This window comes from Musa acuminata, chromosome BXJ3-8 (genome assembly GCF_036884655.1).
Source record: "Musa acuminata AAA Group cultivar baxijiao chromosome BXJ3-8, Cavendish_Baxijiao_AAA, whole genome shotgun sequence".
Taxonomy (NCBI): Eukaryota; Viridiplantae; Streptophyta; class Magnoliopsida; order Zingiberales; family Musaceae; genus Musa; species Musa acuminata.
This window is the reverse complement of record NC_088356.1, coordinates 49,720,657-49,737,022: the sequence shown is the minus strand read 5'-3', so window position 1 is coordinate 49,737,022 and position 16,366 is coordinate 49,720,657. Positions and strand designations below refer to the sequence as shown.

Sequence of the window (16,366 nt, the reverse complement as noted above, 5' to 3'; positions counted from 1 at the left end):
TGGTAATTAATCTCTCCTATGATTTGTTTGTTTTGATGGTGTTTTCTTTTTGATCAAAATAGAGTTGTTTTCTTTTTTAATTGTCGATTTGTTCAATATAAAATAAAACCAATATCCAATATATACTTTGCATGGATTTCATTGGTCGCTATGTTGCAAAAGTGCTTAAATTCATCTAAGATCATTTCACAATTTGTTCTGAATCAGATCAAATATTTAGCATTTATGTTCACAACTCCACCGACAGGAAGGTAGAAGAAACATCATCTTGTGCTGCGGTTCTTCACTCTCTCTTTGGGTTGTACTCAACAAATGTACTGCTGACTGAGCCAATATATAGAAAGAGATCATCCTCTCGGCCAAATCAATTTCCATTAAATATCTCGGAGCAGAGATGACTTGGAATTAGATGGATGCCTGAAATCGCTGGGCAACAGAAGCATAGCTTGGAACACGATCGACTGCAGAAGACGACGGGTGTAGTTACTGAATTAATATAAAGACTGTGCATGAGAAATAAATGAACCGACCATCGCCCCATGATGCCATCGTAAGAGGTGACGACAACATCTTTTGTGCCAAGATGGTGAGATCATCAAGAGTCAACTCATCCAAGCATCGTAGAAAATAATCCACAGGTTTCCTTAAAAGCAATATATCACAACAATCAATATTAAAAAAGAAAAAAAAATGAAACTCATTAACTAAGGCACTCCTTTGAGGTTGTATTTTTACTAACTTACCGGCATCCATATGTCAGCATTTGCCTCCCAATATCCTCGGCTGCGATTGCCTAATAAGCAAAGAGGCAAACTTAAATTGGCCTTGAGAAAACCAAACATTAGAAAATTTTGCAAAAGAAAATATTTTCATTTACCCTGGATTCCAGATTCAACAATATAGCTAATCTTGTTGCATTTTTGGCTCGGTGAAGTTCAAGCTCAGTCACTAAAAAAACATGTTTAAACAGAAGGATGACACGTAATGAATTACCAGCATCTGAATTAAACCCAAAAAAAAAGAAGAGTTCCAAGATGATTGATTACCCTGGCCTGGGGTAGCAATTGCATGCAACTCATTAACTGCAACATCAACTGCCTTGGACACAAAATCAGATCCCTGCATTAGTTTAAAAAAATAAATGAGTTTCCACAAAACCAACAAGTAAAAAAGATAGAATTAAGTATTTGAATATTGTTGCAGACAAATACATCAGACAGGTGGGATTCACTAGAACATGGACGAGGTCGCTCAAACAACACTAGGACTGGTAACACAAGACAAGTCAATAATCGACATTTATCAACACATCATAGGAAGTCCTCTAGTCAATAGCATTCGATTGTATCTAATATATGAGAAGAAAGCTTCGATTGAATATATGCAACCATCATGCTATTTCCATTCTCAAGGTGAAATTCAAGCTTACACGAATCAAAATTTTTGACACCAAAATCTGATTTTAATATACCTTGTTTCAGCAAGTGGACAAAGGGCATATCAAGCATTTGGCAGCTCCACAATAAAAAAAAAAGAAGTAATAATGAGTTGGTGTTAAAGTCAACCAAATCATTTCAGGTAATAGAGATCTTATACAACAAACACCAAAACTGACATCAACCATGCAGGATCAAGCCCTATTTTCAGATATTGACATCTATAGCTACTATGAGTTTTATATGATGCATTCTTCAATCTAATTTAAAAAATAATCCATAAAACCCCTACAGATCATCTTATAAGAAAAAAAAAAAAAGTAATTACAAGCAGTTAGGAACTGACATCAGCCACCAGTACTGTTGGGCAAATTTGATTAGGCAACTTGCAATTTTAGAAACTGTATTTGTGCAAATTACAGTCCATCTCCTTACCCTAACAACCATCCCCATCATTTCCACAGCCTGAAGCGTTTATGGCCATTTTTGTCTTTGAATAAAAAGAACTAAAGAAATCAAATGAGAAACATTTTGTAAGGACCGTCACTGAAAAGATGTTGTAATTTATTCCCATTGTTCAGCCCTACATATTTAATGCCTTATTACTTTAGGTTTGACTTTAACATGAGTTTGAAAATGGGTGCTGAAGAGAGGACATCTAAAACTGGATTTTTCATACGAAGTACATCATATTTTATTGGCACTAAGAATATAGAAGATCCTGATAACAAGATCTACCTAAACTATTTTAAATTTTATACAGTTTCTTCTTATGTGTGTGTGTGTGTGTGTGTGTGTGTATATATATATCTAACAAGTACCCTCTTTCATCAGCAATAATTTGCACATTGTCTCATCCCAAAAGAAGTTGAGTGAAGAAACCAAAACCTGAGCCATCAAAATAAGCAACTAGCAAAAGATGATACATGTAAACCTTAAAATTCTCGATTTCAAACAATAGAAAGTTGAAGATGATGAAATAAGAGCTTACTGTAATCGAGTGGATGCCAAATAAGCCAGTGTCATTACATATGCTGCTAAAAGCCAAAAAGGACTGCACTTCTTGGTATTTATTTAGCACCCGAAGATCTGCATCAATCACAGATGAACAGTGCATCAATCACAGTATCCATGAATCAAATTCTATATGACATGCACCATGTGTTCGGTAACACCCAACACATTATGATACTTCTTACATGCGAATGTCCTAGCATTACTTTAATATAAGAAAACACAAGCACCTGCTTCTAATGCGACAAACGCTTTCATATGATCCACTAAGACAAGTGATCCTGGAATCTCTTTAATCACCTTCGATAACTTTTGGGGTGACGGATGCAGAGAGAAGAGAGAAGAGGGAGGGTAAACAAAAGGGAAGATGGAGTGGCGATAGCAGCAAAACACTTGCAAAGAGGAGTGGCGATAGCGGCAAAACACTTGCAAAGAGGAGTGGCGATAGCAGCAAAACACTTGCAAAGAGAGAGGGGTGAAAGAATGGGAAAGGGGCAGAAAGAGGGAAGATATGAGAAGGTAGCATTGCAAGAAAAGAGAATAGAGACCTACACTGAGAGGAGGTTAAATCCCAAAGGAAATAGGTTAGTTAAATGGACAGATTCAATTCTGCCCAGTGCCTCAACTGAGAAGTTCACCTAAGCAACCCCATTTGAAGGCCCTTGCCCTGACTCCATTTAAAAGGTCGAACAGGATCGAGACGGTGTCACAATTCTCTTCAACACTCAAGATCTATCAGGAGTCGGAATAGGATCAAGAGTCATGCTGAGCCTAAGGAGGAATCAGGTGCCCTTGACAGGAATCAAATAGGGCAAGCTTACATTTGATTGCCATCCCCACAATTTTTTTAAGGCAGAGTATCAAGCATTGGAACCAGTCAGTTTACACGTGGTGATGATGACCTTACTAACTAAGCTACTAAACCGGAACATCATCTACATCTTATTTTGTTATATAGTGAATCCAATATAGGATTTTAATCTTCTAAATGAACCCAAATTCTCATCTCCTACCAACTTTATTATGTAATCCCTTACCAGAAAGATGTGTAAAAATTCAACAATAGGTACACTAGGCTGCTTGCGAGATTATTTAGAATTGTCAACTTCATAATTTAAGAATTCTAAATTTAGATTAAAAGTGTCCTTACAATTTTATCTGTCACAGCTAATACTTTTTACCATTATAGTCAATATCATAACATCAAAAACAATCATGTACATATCAGTAATTCAGCTTACTATTTTCCAAAAGTAGAAGAATGTTAGTTTGCAAGATAGCCATGTTAATAGCCGAGAAATGCACAAAGGAAGTTGCACAAAAAAATGTATGACAGGCAGTTCAATGACTCACAAAGCCGAGAATGCATCCCTTTCCCAGGACCTCCAGCAGAAAACGAACCTCCACCACCCATTAAAGTCTGTAAAAAGGTTCATATTCATACAACTTGAAAAAGGCAACAAAATTCTCAAGTTCCGAAAGAATCAAAATTACAAGTTAAAGAATAAATGTCAAAAGATTATTTATCGATAACAAGAACTTTACCTGAAGAACAGTCAGGGCTGTTGCATCTTTCTCATGCCGCCAGCCCCCTGGAACTTCAAAAGCTAATGCCACATGGGTTTTCTACTTGGAGGAAAGCAAATAAGATAGATAATGTAGACACAACAAAGAGAATAATTAATCTCAGTGAATGTCTACTTTTACCTCTGAATATATTTTATGCCTCAAATCACCACCAGTATAAGTAGACTTTGGCACCTCCATAGCAATCCCTCTCTCTAAGTCATACAACAGAGGTTCCGCAATAGCTAACAAGTGTTCATGATCCACTCCAAATGCGGCCAAAACCATGCGATCAGCGGTATAGTTTTCCTGAAAATTGGTTTAGAACATTGAATCATCAAATTCCAAGAAGTCTGGCATTTGTTTTGTTGTATAAAAAATTCAGATTTCACAATCATGTAAACCCCAGAATGTAATGAACAATTCTTACTTGATAGAACTTCCCAATCTTAGACCCATTAATTCTTTCTAAAGCAGACTCAGGGGCCATCAATGGTTTCCCTAAAGCACCAGAGAAACCAGCAAGATGAAGTGAGTCCAAGAGAAATTGTTGAGGATCTTTCGTGATATCTCCAATTTCCCATTTGATTCTATTTACCTGTACAATGACATCATAGAATCTAAATAATGATAGCGATGTTATTCTGCAAAAGAACCAACATAAAAAAACTGGATCTTAATAGCATATAAAACATAAATATATGACTGACCTGCTCTTGAACCTCACTCTCAAGAAATACCGGGTTCCTAACACAGTCAATTAGTAACTCAACAGCCGCAGGCAGGTAGGCTTTTAGCGTGTCGTAACTGTATCCCATCTGTTCACGTGATGCTGATGCCCCTACATTGCCTCCAGTTGACTCAACTTCATGAACAATTTGTAAATGACTACGGTGTTTCGTGCTCTTGAAAGCCAGTCTTTCTAAAAGATGTGTAACACCAATGGATTCCTCAGTCTCGTATATAGAACCAGAATCAACGTATATCCCTACACAAGCAGCAGGCCCCTGTCATGAGGCAGATTTAGAACAATCTAGATCCAGCAAACAGTTATATCTTTCTATCATATACCATAATTAAGTTACTTAAGTATACAGATTAGCTTACGCAATAGAAAACCACAATAGTATTAACTGGTGGATGAATCAAGTTTCCATATAGCAAAACTAGAGGCCAATATCAATGTTAAGTTATATAAGTGGCAATAGCAGCAATCTTCAGTTAAATGTGGTCATAAGATGTCATGCAGTTGTAATGGTGGCAAAATATTAGGTAAATTAATGAAAACTAGATACGAACATACCAGAGCATCCTCAGAGGCAACCCTTAGACCATTTGGAAGAGTCGTAACCTTAGTAGGATTTTGTTCAGCAGAATCCGGGAGGCAGATAGGAAGCTTGAGCCCAGGTAAGGGGTGAAAAAGAGGAGGGATGCACTTTGTGTAGCTGTCTTCGCTACAGGAGAGAGGTTCATGAGATAGATATCGAGATGCAACACCATGGCCTGATGTCCCATCATGCAAGGTGAGGGCCGTGAGGCCACTCTTACGGATTGCTCCATTCTTAAAAAGCTGCAATAACAGCCAACATAAAACAAATATATATAAGTTTCAACAGGGAATGGACTTCTGTGTCCATGTTGCTTCGACATTTGGAAACAGATATCCAAGTCAATCAAAAATTTAGGCAAGAAGTTGATTGCTCATCGTTAACGGCATCGAAGTATCGATTCCATCTGAAGCAATGTTGTATAACCTTATTGTTTGCAAAGACAAATTAATTATGCATCTGTGTGCATTACACAATTGATCCAGATCTCAAACATTATCATATTTTGTATTGAAGTTCTTAAAACTTAAAGACCCTGAAAAATTATCAGAGAGAACCTCAATACAGAGAGGCACTGATTGAGTCTTTCAAGCAAGTTCTACACTGGAGAGAACTTGCTTGAAAGACTCATCACCGTCATTACTTCAATTAGTTTATAACATTTTAGCTTTCTTGGCTCTCAAAAGCGCTGTCTAGGGCAGCATTTGGTACCAAGAAAATCCGAACCGCAGAAGATTAAGACCGAATAGTCTTCGAATTCGCCAAAAACATCCACACGAAGAACACGAGGCAGAAACGATTTGGAATACAGCGAAAAAAAAACAAGAAACGAGAAGAGATGATATGAGCTCCACAAGAACGGACTTGATATCAAGATCATAAGATACAGAAACACCGACCTTATCAAGACGAAATCGTTTCGAAAATCGAAACATTTTTCCCGAGCAGCGAACCAAAGAGAACCCTCTTTCGCAACCCCGGTGACGACACGAGGGTTTTGTGGAGGCGGAAGCTTTTTAGGGGGGGGGAAGCGAGCGAAAGCAGTCGAGAAAATTACTTCCCTAACAAGTGCTTCGCGGATCAATGACGATCCACCGTCGACTTGCTTTCGAGAATGCAATCCGTCGGTGCCAACTGGTTTTGGTAGAGGCGGCGTCGTCATCGCCGAGGCGGACGAACCACGCTCGGTTGTCTTGAGCTCGTGTAGGAGAGCGGGCACGGACACGTTGGTTGCGTTCGCGTTCACTTCCGGGTTCGTATACGAGTGCCTAAATCTGAGATTGTACTCATCTTTTCACTGCACGTGCTAAAACGTTCCGTATATACTTATTGTATACATTAACATAAAAAGTATTTATAACTTGAACTAATTAATGAGAAATATAAATTATGATAGAAACTACAGAAGTTTTACTTTCATCATATTTCCTGCAAACAAAAAAAAAAGGAATTCATGAAAGAAAAAAGAACGAGAAAAAGCCTGTCAAAATTACATGGGTCGGTTTATAAATGATCCAACCATAAAAATTTTGAGAGGTAATTAAGAGAGCCTCTGCTCGAACCAAAGTACAAAGCCAAAGGTATCTTATCGATCTGCTGCTGCGGTAGTCTTCCTCACCAGTGCTTCGCCTGGAAGCCGCCTTTGCGCACGAAGGAATTCTTCGGCTTTGGGATCTCGTGGATATCCATCACCTGAATCGTCCGTTGCTTTTTGGCTTCCACCCATCACGAATCGTAGCAGAACGAGAAGAACGTTAGCAAATGTCCGTCGTAAATATGATGTTGATTATAGGAAGAGAAGCTTTCGGAGGGGTAGATAAAGATGAGATACCGTTCTGTGCCTCTCGGTAGTTCTCGTGAAGTCGTCTCCTGGCAGAAGCGAGCTTCTCGGGATCGAGCAGTTTTTGTGACGTCTGCTATTAGTAAACAGGAGGAGGAAAGAAGATGAAACACTTTCGTAGAATGCAGAGAGACTCGTATGAATGTAGTAAAGCACATTACAGAGGGAGTGGCGGAGCCGTTGGGCTTGGTCGGAAGAGCTTCTTTGCGCGGTGGATTGACCTTTGCCTTTGGTTCCATCGTTTCCAAGGTGTTCCTCTCTGAACTCGAGTAGTCATCTGCTTGAACCCAGCACGGCTTCAGCAAATAAAAGGAAACGCAAAAGGAAAGGAGGCTACTTCTTCTCGTTCCACTCACACTGAGAATGCGGAGAGCTTCCACGTTCCGGAGTCTGTCGCGATTCGGCAGAGAAATCAACAACTAAATCGACAAATCTCGAAAGGAGAAGAAAAGAATCATTGTCGAGTTAATGGGAAGATTAAGAACCTGGTGGCCGTTCCGGTGGTTCTTTCCGAGATGTTCATGCGGCGAATCACCATCCGCTGTGATCAAAATTAAAATGACTAGCTTTTAACTCTATTCTTGACATCGTAAGGAGAAACGAAATGATTCTGATGGGGTTTGGGCAACGCACTGAGGATTGCAGGAGATGCCGTGGAATCACCTGCAGAATTCGATTTCACCCACCCGTCCACGAGATCTTTCCACTTCCTGCGCAGACGCGGAGAGGCATCAGAGATGCATACAAAATCCCAAGTTCCTTCTTCTGTTTTTGTTCTTTTCTTCTCTCCCTCCCATGCCCATCATCACCTCACGACTTGCTTCGCCAATCCCCGTACTTGGTCGGAAGAATGCTTCCGAAGGACGTTCACATGCCTCCCTATGTCCGTTTCCTGAATCCAAAACAACGCCGAGAAGATTGGAACTTGGAAGGAAACCGATACGAGTAAGAAACTTCAAGGCAAAAGAAAAAGAGTTCTTGGATCAGATTTGTCACCTTGAGAGCTTTGAAGGTGATGTCCGTATCAAGAAGGTCTTGTAAGAGGCCGACCAGAGAATCCTCCGATCGCTACGCCAAAAGAAGAAAGATCTCTTTTATTATTCAATCGAATCAAGAATGACTGTTGGAGGACGAGGAGCCACACCTGATCGGCGTCTTCCAAGGACTTCTTAATGGCGAGTACGTTCCTCTTCTCCACATTCACCTCCACGTCCTCCTCATCCTCTTCCCTGTGCACCGTCTTCGTCACCGGGCTGCTACTCCCTTTCTCCTCTTTTTGTAGCGACGCCGGCGGAGCGTAGAGCCGCTCCACGATGCCGTCCCGCCGCGCGCGGAGCTCCTCGGCATGGTCCGCCGCCGCGACCGCAACCGCGGTGTCCAACAGGGCCCACAAATCCACGCCGGAGCCCCTCAACATCCTCCGCAGCTCCTCCGCATCCATGGCCTCCGATCGGGAAGTCGCGCCACCAGATTCAACCCCTAATTCCTCTCCTCCGATCATCCGTCGTCATCGATCGGATCAAATCCAAACGGAAGGGACATGAAGAAAGCTTCGTTTCTCGATTTATTTATTTTCTTATTCTTTTTTCCCTTCTTTTTCTTGATTGGGGATTGGATTGGGGATTGGGGATTGGGGAGGACAGAAGCGAAGAAGACGCGATGGGGAGATCAACGTTTGTTGCGTTCAGCAATTGATGAAATAAATTAATTAATCAAAATATTTTTTTCTTTATTGGGATTCGTCAGATATGGGCGGCCGCGCGAGAGGACACAGACGGTTTCCCCTCCGGCATATTCCAATTCCCCGGTCTTTTCTGATTGCCCCATTTTGCCCCTATACTTTATCATGTTTTACGGTGGGGGTGTACGGGATGCTCGCAAATACCTCAACACCAATTTGGTCTTTAACTTTGACATTTATTATATATCAGACGATGGGTGTATGGCATGCTTGATGGAACACAATGGACATACGGAAGACTATCGATACCTCACCATCATCTACCTCATCACCTTTTTGGCCGACATACCATCACACTGTGGACACTAAGCAATCTATTCAGCCTCATGGAAAAATGATAATATTACATCATGTTCTTATGATTCAAAACATATATTATTCTGATAATTAAAAGAAATCAAAGGAATATCCAACTTTTAAACAGATTATAATTTGCTAGGGTTGACCACTTATGGTCGAGTCAAACAAATTTTTATGTCAGATTTGTGGCAGCCTAAAGAAATTTAGGTAGTGAAGAAGCATCAGAATTTGATGTTTTCTGGATAAACATCTTCCCATCCTCATCTCGTGTTTGATCTTTTCTTGCTCGCTCAATGACCACATGGTTATATGCTCTCTGGAGATTAGACAACCTAAAGAAGTGGATACCTTTTCCTACCATTGTTTTTTCTAATTCACGACTCACCGTAAGTGTCTAAAAGATGGGAACAACACATTGTATAGACTTTTGGCCCCCCGCAATAATCTCAACCGTCATATAAAATTATTAAGGTGGATAGATAGTCAAAGTAGGATAAGATCTACTCACTGTGTGCGCTTCACACGCAGATAGCTCACATGAATCTTTATCATCTATCTACCATTCGATACGTAATGTTTCAAAACATATGGGTTGGAGAAGCTATTAGATGATATATCATATCACATAAAAATTAGTACATAAGATCTGACTCTAACTTTGTTCTCTAACATTCGATATTATATGATCGTATCATTTTTTATATTTAATTATGAATATAATAATAATACATCTCATTATAAAAAGATTTATATTTTTTTATATCCGAATTCTTTTAGTGCATATGCTTTCGTACGTAGTTTGAATCGAAATTAACTAACTTGGACATCGGAAGGATTTTATTGAAAATATCCTTAGGATAATATTTTAAGAAAACCTAAAAAAACTTGAACCAGAGGATGGATGGGGCCCAGGTAGGCAAACGGTAGTGGGTATGGCCCACGACATAAAGAAAACAAAAAGGAAGGGAATGGTGGTGGGAGCCACGAGTATCCGATAGCAATTTTAGTGCGTTCAAGAATACATGCCTTTTTCACTTAACAACACCCTTATCTAGCATTTTATCGTCTTGGCTATGCATGCAAGTGCACGCTTGTATGTCTCTTTTTGTGTTTGTTTTTGGGGGCTGTTCCTCTTGAAATGATATCAAGCAGGCAGTAGCACTCGTCCTGCCACCAATGATGTGTGCTTTCTTTGAGCGTTTCCTCAGTGCAGGCCCCCACATCATGCAATGAATGAACTTTGCTAATTCCCTTAGCAATAATCCATTCCAACTTTTTGGAAAGAGGACTTAATCACAACATATGCACGCACAACACAATTAATCATCTCAGCTTTGCTTTTGTTTATGGTCTCTATATAGATCTTTGGCAGATGGAGTTGGAGTCTCTCAGAATCATACCACAGTACAAAGAACTGTGCAGTCATGTCTTCGGCCTCGACCGTCGTCGGACCCATCGTGTTGGACATCTACTCCAGAAGACTCTTGCTCAGCGCTCCCGTGTTCATGCAGCACCCCGAGCCACCATCCCCTTGGATCGCCGGCTCGAACTTCGGGCTCTCCGATCGGCCCGGGAGCAGCAGCACCAACGCCGTCATGATCGTCGCCGTCTTACTCTGTGCTCTAGCGTGCGCGCTGGGGCTCAATTCCGTGGTCCGCTGTGCGCTCCGGGCGTCGAACCAGATGGCGGCGGAGGGCGTGGCGAACCACCCGGTGGCTCGACTGGCCCGGACCGGGCTGGGGAAGAAGGCCCTGCAGCGGCTGCCGATGCTGGTCTACTCCACCGGGCTGAAACTCACCGGGTCGGTTCCCGAGTGCGCGATCTGCCTGTCGGAGTTCGAGGCGGGCGAGGAGATACGCGTCCTCCCCAAGTGCAATCATCGGTTTCACCGCAGGTGCATCGACAAATGGCTGATGGCTCGGTCCTCCTGCCCGACCTGCCGCCGGTGCTTGTTCGGGGCGTGCCGGAAGACCTCGGGCCGTGCCGGAGAGAGCCAGCCGGCCCACGCGGTCATAGTGGCCTTGGAACCGGAAGGTTTAGTCACTGGCTACCGCTATTGAGCAGTGCCATTAGTCATTTAGTGGCAGTCTGTACAGAGTTCATAGAGGCGGAATTGGTTCATCTTTTGTAATGTTTGTGATTTGGGGTAAGGAGATGAAAGATGATTCAACTCCCGAGTGGTTTTCGGCTTCTAAAGAAGCAGAAGCAGAAGCAGCGGATGGGCTATGGAAATAGAGATGATGGGAATCTAAGTGAAGCCCACTAAGGCATGGTCCACTTTATCCAGTTGCGGCATAGATTTTAGATATCCAGTTGCGGCATCTCATTGGCTGCCACTTTAAAGGATGACGGAGAACCTTTGTGATGGCGAGACAAGAAAAACCAATGAAATTTTACCTTCATTTGTATTCCTACTCTGAAAGATCTCACTGATCTGAAAGATCTCACTGATCTGAAAGATCCCCCCCTTCCTTTGTATTCCTACTCTTCTTCTTTTTTCCTCCCTCCATCTCCCCTCTTTTTCCTTGTCTCCCCCTCCATGTTCCCTCCTCACCCATTGCCATTGTCTCCTCCCTTCCCTCTACTGCTGCTTCATCTTTTCACTCCTCCTCCTATTCTTTTCTCTCTTGTCTCTTCTTCCTTCGTTCCCTCTTTCTTATATTTCTTGTTCCCTCTTTCTCTTCTGCCTCCTCTCTTCTCTTCTTCCTTTTGCCCTCTTAAGAGAGGTAGAGGAGAGGGGTTAAGAGAGAGAGAGAGAGAGATATATATATATTGAATCAGACTATAAAAAGTTGATATTTATTATTATTATTTTTTAACAAACCGATCCACCATCGAAACAATGTCATAATTTAGAAGATTACTATTGGTGATCGTTATTTTGCTATTTATCATTTACTTTATACATACACCTAAGAAATAATAAAAATTATTTTTCCTAAAATCAAACTAATTAATTGCTAATTATATTTTTATTTTTTTATAATCTTTTAATTACTTAAATATCTTATTTCATATGTCAATCAATCGTTCTCATGAACATTAACGTTCACTATATCCCCTCTAATCATCTTCCACGAAAAAATAATAATAATAATAATAATAAAATAATTCAAGATATTTTCGAGATAATAATAATAAATCAGTTATTTCTGTTTATTCTATGAACCCATTTTAGTTTTATTCTTTTAATTATTTTTCAGTCGTATTTTCCCATCCTATGGGCCCCATGAAATTTTAATTGTTATCCTTTTTTGTTTCGGGTAATTAACGCAGGTATGTTCTCCGTAGCACATCAAACATCGGTACAGGGATTTGACGCCGTCGATTGATCGAGAGCAGCAAGTCAAAGTTCACGCGACATGTGTATCTTTTGGGAGGTAATACAGACTCCCGAAGCTTCTTTAAACGAATCTACCGCAAGCGGACAGTGATGCGATCTTTAGATTGGTATCGATGGATGGGTCAAAAAATATGACAGACAAGTCTCCATGATCCTTTTTCTCGTCGTCGTCAGGTCATGTCATGTGTTTCCTCCGAACAAAGCTAATGTTGATTGCTGTGAGTTTCATCATCTTCACTCTGCGTTTATGATCGATGATACTTCGTGGACTCGAAATAAGAGCGTCTTTAATCTTTCCATCTCTTATTATCTCAATGCATGTACCAAAATTTCCTAACCATGTACAGCAAAATTCTTCCTTTTTAACTCGGAGATTTCTTCTTCGTTTTGGTGTCGATCAAAATGGCATGATGTGGGTGGTTTTGGTGTCGTATCCCGTGATGCAGCTTTTCGAGCTCACCCTGAAGATCTTAAGCAAATCCGCCGCCATCTGCCTCGCCGCCGGCGAGCAGCCGCTCTGCATCAGGAGGAGCAGCTTCGTCACCACCCCTTCCGCCGCAGCCACTGCCTCCACCGCTCGCCGGTCCCGGAACCGGTGGCACACCCTCCACAGCACCGCCACCGCGGCCTCCGCCCCCGCCTTCCCCGCTTTCACCATCCTCCGCACCACCGCCATCGCCGCCGCTGCACCGTCCTCGCAGATCGACGCCCGTCCCTCGGCGCATCCCGACGCCGCCTCCATCACCCGCAGCGCCTTCTCCACCGTCGCGGCCGCCGACTCCGCCCCTAGCACGCGGGTTACTGCCGCCACCACCCCCATCCGGACCATCAACGGCATGATCCGCCTCGACGCGGAGAGCCCCACCATGCACGCCAGCCCTGCCTCGATCGCCCGCTGGTCCATCGCCGTCCCCTTCTCGTCCGACGGCCCGATCAGCCGGATCAGCTGCTGGACCAGCTCCTCCTCGGAAATCCTGAACTTGCATTCCGCATCGGCGGCGGCGAGGATCGAATGGAGAACCCGGGCCGCGTCGATCCGTGATTCCAAGCTGCTGCCGCCTCTCAGAACTCGTGTCAGAGCGGAAACCGATCGCCTGACGTCGGAGGTGAGCTCAGAGATCGTGATCTTCTTGTTGCCCTCTTCGATGGAATCGAGGGTGAGGATCACGATAAGAACCGTGATCGCCGCCTCCTTGGCCTCCGACACGGCATCCCCGTGGAGAACGGAGACGACCACGGAGGCGCAGCCACCGGCATTGACGAGGTTGTTCTTGTCGAACTCGTCTACTTCGTCGGATGACAAGAACTCGGCGAGCTTGCGGAGCGGTGGGATGGGATCGCCGCCGGAGGCGGAGAAGCGAAGGTCACGGAGGATCTCCCCGGCAACAGGGGCGTCGCCGACGGCGGAAGAGGGGGAGCAGGAGGCGTAGGAGGAGGACCAGACGCCGATGAGGCGCTGGAGGGTGAGGTTGGGAACGAGGTCGGTGGAGGGGAGGGGGAGCATCGTGGCGGGACACGTTGTGTTACCGGAATCCAGCCACCGTTGGATGGAGGCGCGGTCGTAGGTTACGCCGGTGCACAGGCTCACCGGTGACCGCATCACGTCCAAGGAAATCGGGCACCGGAAATAGCTCGGTATTTTCACCTGCAACGCCTGCCCGAACGTCGCTTCTTTCCTCCCCATTCCTTTCTGTACGAGCTCTTCTCCGTTCGTTACGAACACACAGGAGAGGGAGTCGATGGGATAAGGAAGGGAAAGCCGGGGAGGGAAGGAACGGAGCAAATAAAGGAGACGGAGGAAAAAGGTGGAGGAAGGAAGCGAAGAGAAAGAGAGAGAGAGAGACGTTGGGGTTTGGGCATCGGAGTGGGGCGCATGGGATACATTTCATATAGGTGCTTTACGTTTCTTATTCCACTAACACGCAGCTGCCGCTGAATGGGCAGTCAAAGGTGGACCAAAAGACGTGAGATCTCTCTCATTTCTTTCGTGTGGCACGGAAGAAAACCAGCGGAATAACATCATTATTCTACGGAGACCGGAGAAGTGGACCACGACCAACTTAGAGAAGAAATTACCGAGTACGTCAAGCTTTTTATTTCTATTTATATTTCTTTTTTGGATAGTTTAATGATGGAAATTATTTTTTGTTAGTGTGCCTAAAAGAGACGCTACTGCTGCTGCTGCTGCTGCTGCTGAAATGTTGGACGCAACGCGGTTCTTCCGCTGCTTTCCGGGGTGTAATATTACAAATGGGCCCCAGATGTCGTTGACCGGCTCGAACTCCAACTCGAGAAGGACAGACACGCGATGGCTTCGCCTTCGGCATATCGGTCAGCGGTCGCTTTCCTGTTTGACTCGTTTTGCTGTCTTTTCTTGCAAGTATGTATTTATCTTTATCTGCTCGACTTTAGTAGCCATAATAATTCGCTAGAGATCACTTTCGTAATTTGACTTGGATCGATGTTTCGATGTGTCGTTCACATGAGTTTTTATATCTTTTCCAACAGTATTTTTGGCCGAAATCTTCCCATTCATACACTATCTCATCACTTTCCTCGCCGTGTGATGATGTCCTCTGGTGGGTGATCGATCTTATACGTTAATTACAGTGTGTTCTCTTCGTTTGTGGCATCAGCACTCATTGCACTCGATTTGGCACGACACTTGTTGGGATAAAGCAAAACATGATTATTGATGATGATAATAATTATCATTATTATTATAGAGAAGAACAGGAAGTGCGCATATTGTCGACAATGGCATTGGAGATAAAATGCGTACCCTTTCACACGCTCGATGGTTCTCTCTTAGATGAGTCGATAATGTTGATTGTCATGAGAAGGTGACATAGAAGAGCACTGCTGCTCGGTGTGAGCCAACTCAGGCTACGAAGGAAGGACGAAGTCGTAAGTGGGTGTCTCTCGCTTGGCACATAAAGTCTTAGGAACATGAGATGAACAGAGTCAGTGTCAACCACCGATTTGGTCCAGCCGAATCGAAGCTGCATGGCATCATTAGTAGACGTGGTGGTGGTGCCAACCCCAAAGTACGTACGATTCGATGCATGCTTGCCCACTTTCCAAGTCAATGTTCCAACTCCAAGGAATTCCGATGGTTGCATGCTCTCTCTCTCTCTCTCTCTCTCTCTCTCTCTCTCTCTGTGTATTCCCACATCCCATGAAATTAGCAGATGCGAGAGACACCGATGCCTTCTACTTTGGCCGATACCGTAACATGCGATTGGAGTTGGAGGCGACGGATGCGTCGCACCACATTAATTAAACGCGCACCGAAGTCTAACGTGTTGACTTGGAATCCACCAAATGTGTTAAAGTTAGTGTGTGTGGGTGGGGTTGTCGTGCGTTTCAAGAAAAAGTCTTCGTTCGCGTCTATTTAATGTGAAGGTGGCTATGGAAGGGGATCAAAATTTCCTACCAAAATGTGTTCTCATCTTTTTTTTCTTTCTTTTTTTTTACTATTTTCATGATAATAATTGAAATTTGACTATATTGTATCAATCCGACTTAGTTTTGAGTCGTAGAAAATTTGATATGATTGAATAGGACTCAAGTATTCGCTTGATGGTCAACTTGTATGAAGATCAAGGTTATATGTGGTTTTCGATGTGATCAGTCTTGTACTCTAACTAATTATGAAACTAAATACGAGAGATTTAATTAAACAATAATTGATCTCGATTACTATAATAACATTTGTTTTATCTACGAGAACATTTACGACGTGGATAAAATATTCATAGGTTGAAATCCATATAACCTAATTATTGATCGAGACTC

At 43.0% G+C, this 16,366-nt stretch overlaps 4 protein-coding genes across 6 annotated transcripts; 1 reads left to right on the top strand and 3 right to left on the bottom strand.

Annotated features, from left to right (window-relative positions):
- Positions 1-151: 151 nt before the first annotated feature.
- On the bottom strand, positions 152-6,642 carry LOC135645738 (mitochondrial-processing peptidase subunit alpha-like). The gene is made up of 13 exons (XM_065164393.1): positions 6,244-6,642; positions 5,320-5,586; positions 4,727-5,023; positions 4,447-4,614; positions 4,158-4,325; positions 3,996-4,076; positions 3,804-3,870; positions 2,428-2,525; positions 1,047-1,119; positions 878-948; positions 744-793; positions 531-643; positions 152-461 (listed from the first exon to the last, which is right to left on the bottom strand). The coding sequence occupies exons 1-13, from the start codon at positions 6,277-6,279 to the stop codon at positions 406-408; spliced, it is 1,545 nt and encodes a 514-aa protein (XP_065020465.1). The 5' UTR covers positions 6,280-6,642; the 3' UTR covers positions 152-405.
- A 183-nt stretch (positions 6,643-6,825) lies between these two features.
- Positions 6,826-8,868, bottom strand: LOC135645740 (probable mediator of RNA polymerase II transcription subunit 26c). Of its 3 annotated transcripts, XM_065164397.1 has the most exons (9): positions 8,329-8,866; positions 8,181-8,252; positions 7,994-8,076; positions 7,818-7,894; positions 7,670-7,725; positions 7,541-7,574; positions 7,346-7,461; positions 7,176-7,257; positions 6,826-7,059 (listed from the first exon to the last, which is right to left on the bottom strand). In XM_065164397.1, the coding sequence occupies exons 1-9, from the start codon at positions 8,683-8,685 to the stop codon at positions 6,959-6,961; spliced, it is 978 nt and encodes a 325-aa protein (XP_065020469.1). In that variant the 5' UTR covers positions 8,686-8,866; the 3' UTR covers positions 6,826-6,958. The 3 variants fall into 3 exon arrangements, with proteins under 3 accessions (XP_065020469.1, XP_065020468.1, XP_065020467.1); XM_065164396.1 differs by having other exon boundaries at positions 7,176-7,461; positions 7,848-7,894; positions 8,329-8,868; XM_065164395.1 differs by having other exon boundaries at positions 7,176-7,461; positions 8,329-8,867.
- A 1,544-nt stretch (positions 8,869-10,412) lies between these two features.
- Positions 10,413-11,601, top strand: LOC103995846 (RING-H2 finger protein ATL78-like). Its single transcript, XM_009416562.3, has one exon. It carries the CDS (start codon positions 10,650-10,652, stop codon positions 11,283-11,285), a length of 636 nt encoding a protein of 211 aa, XP_009414837.2. The 5' UTR covers positions 10,413-10,649; the 3' UTR covers positions 11,286-11,601.
- Positions 11,602-12,852: 1,251 nt separating this feature from the next.
- LOC135645739 (U-box domain-containing protein 27-like) lies at positions 12,853-14,521 on the bottom strand. The gene has a single exon (XM_065164394.1). It carries the CDS (start codon positions 14,250-14,252, stop codon positions 12,966-12,968), a length of 1,287 nt encoding a protein of 428 aa, XP_065020466.1. The 5' UTR covers positions 14,253-14,521; the 3' UTR covers positions 12,853-12,965.
- Between the last annotated feature and the right edge of the window lie 1,845 nt (positions 14,522-16,366).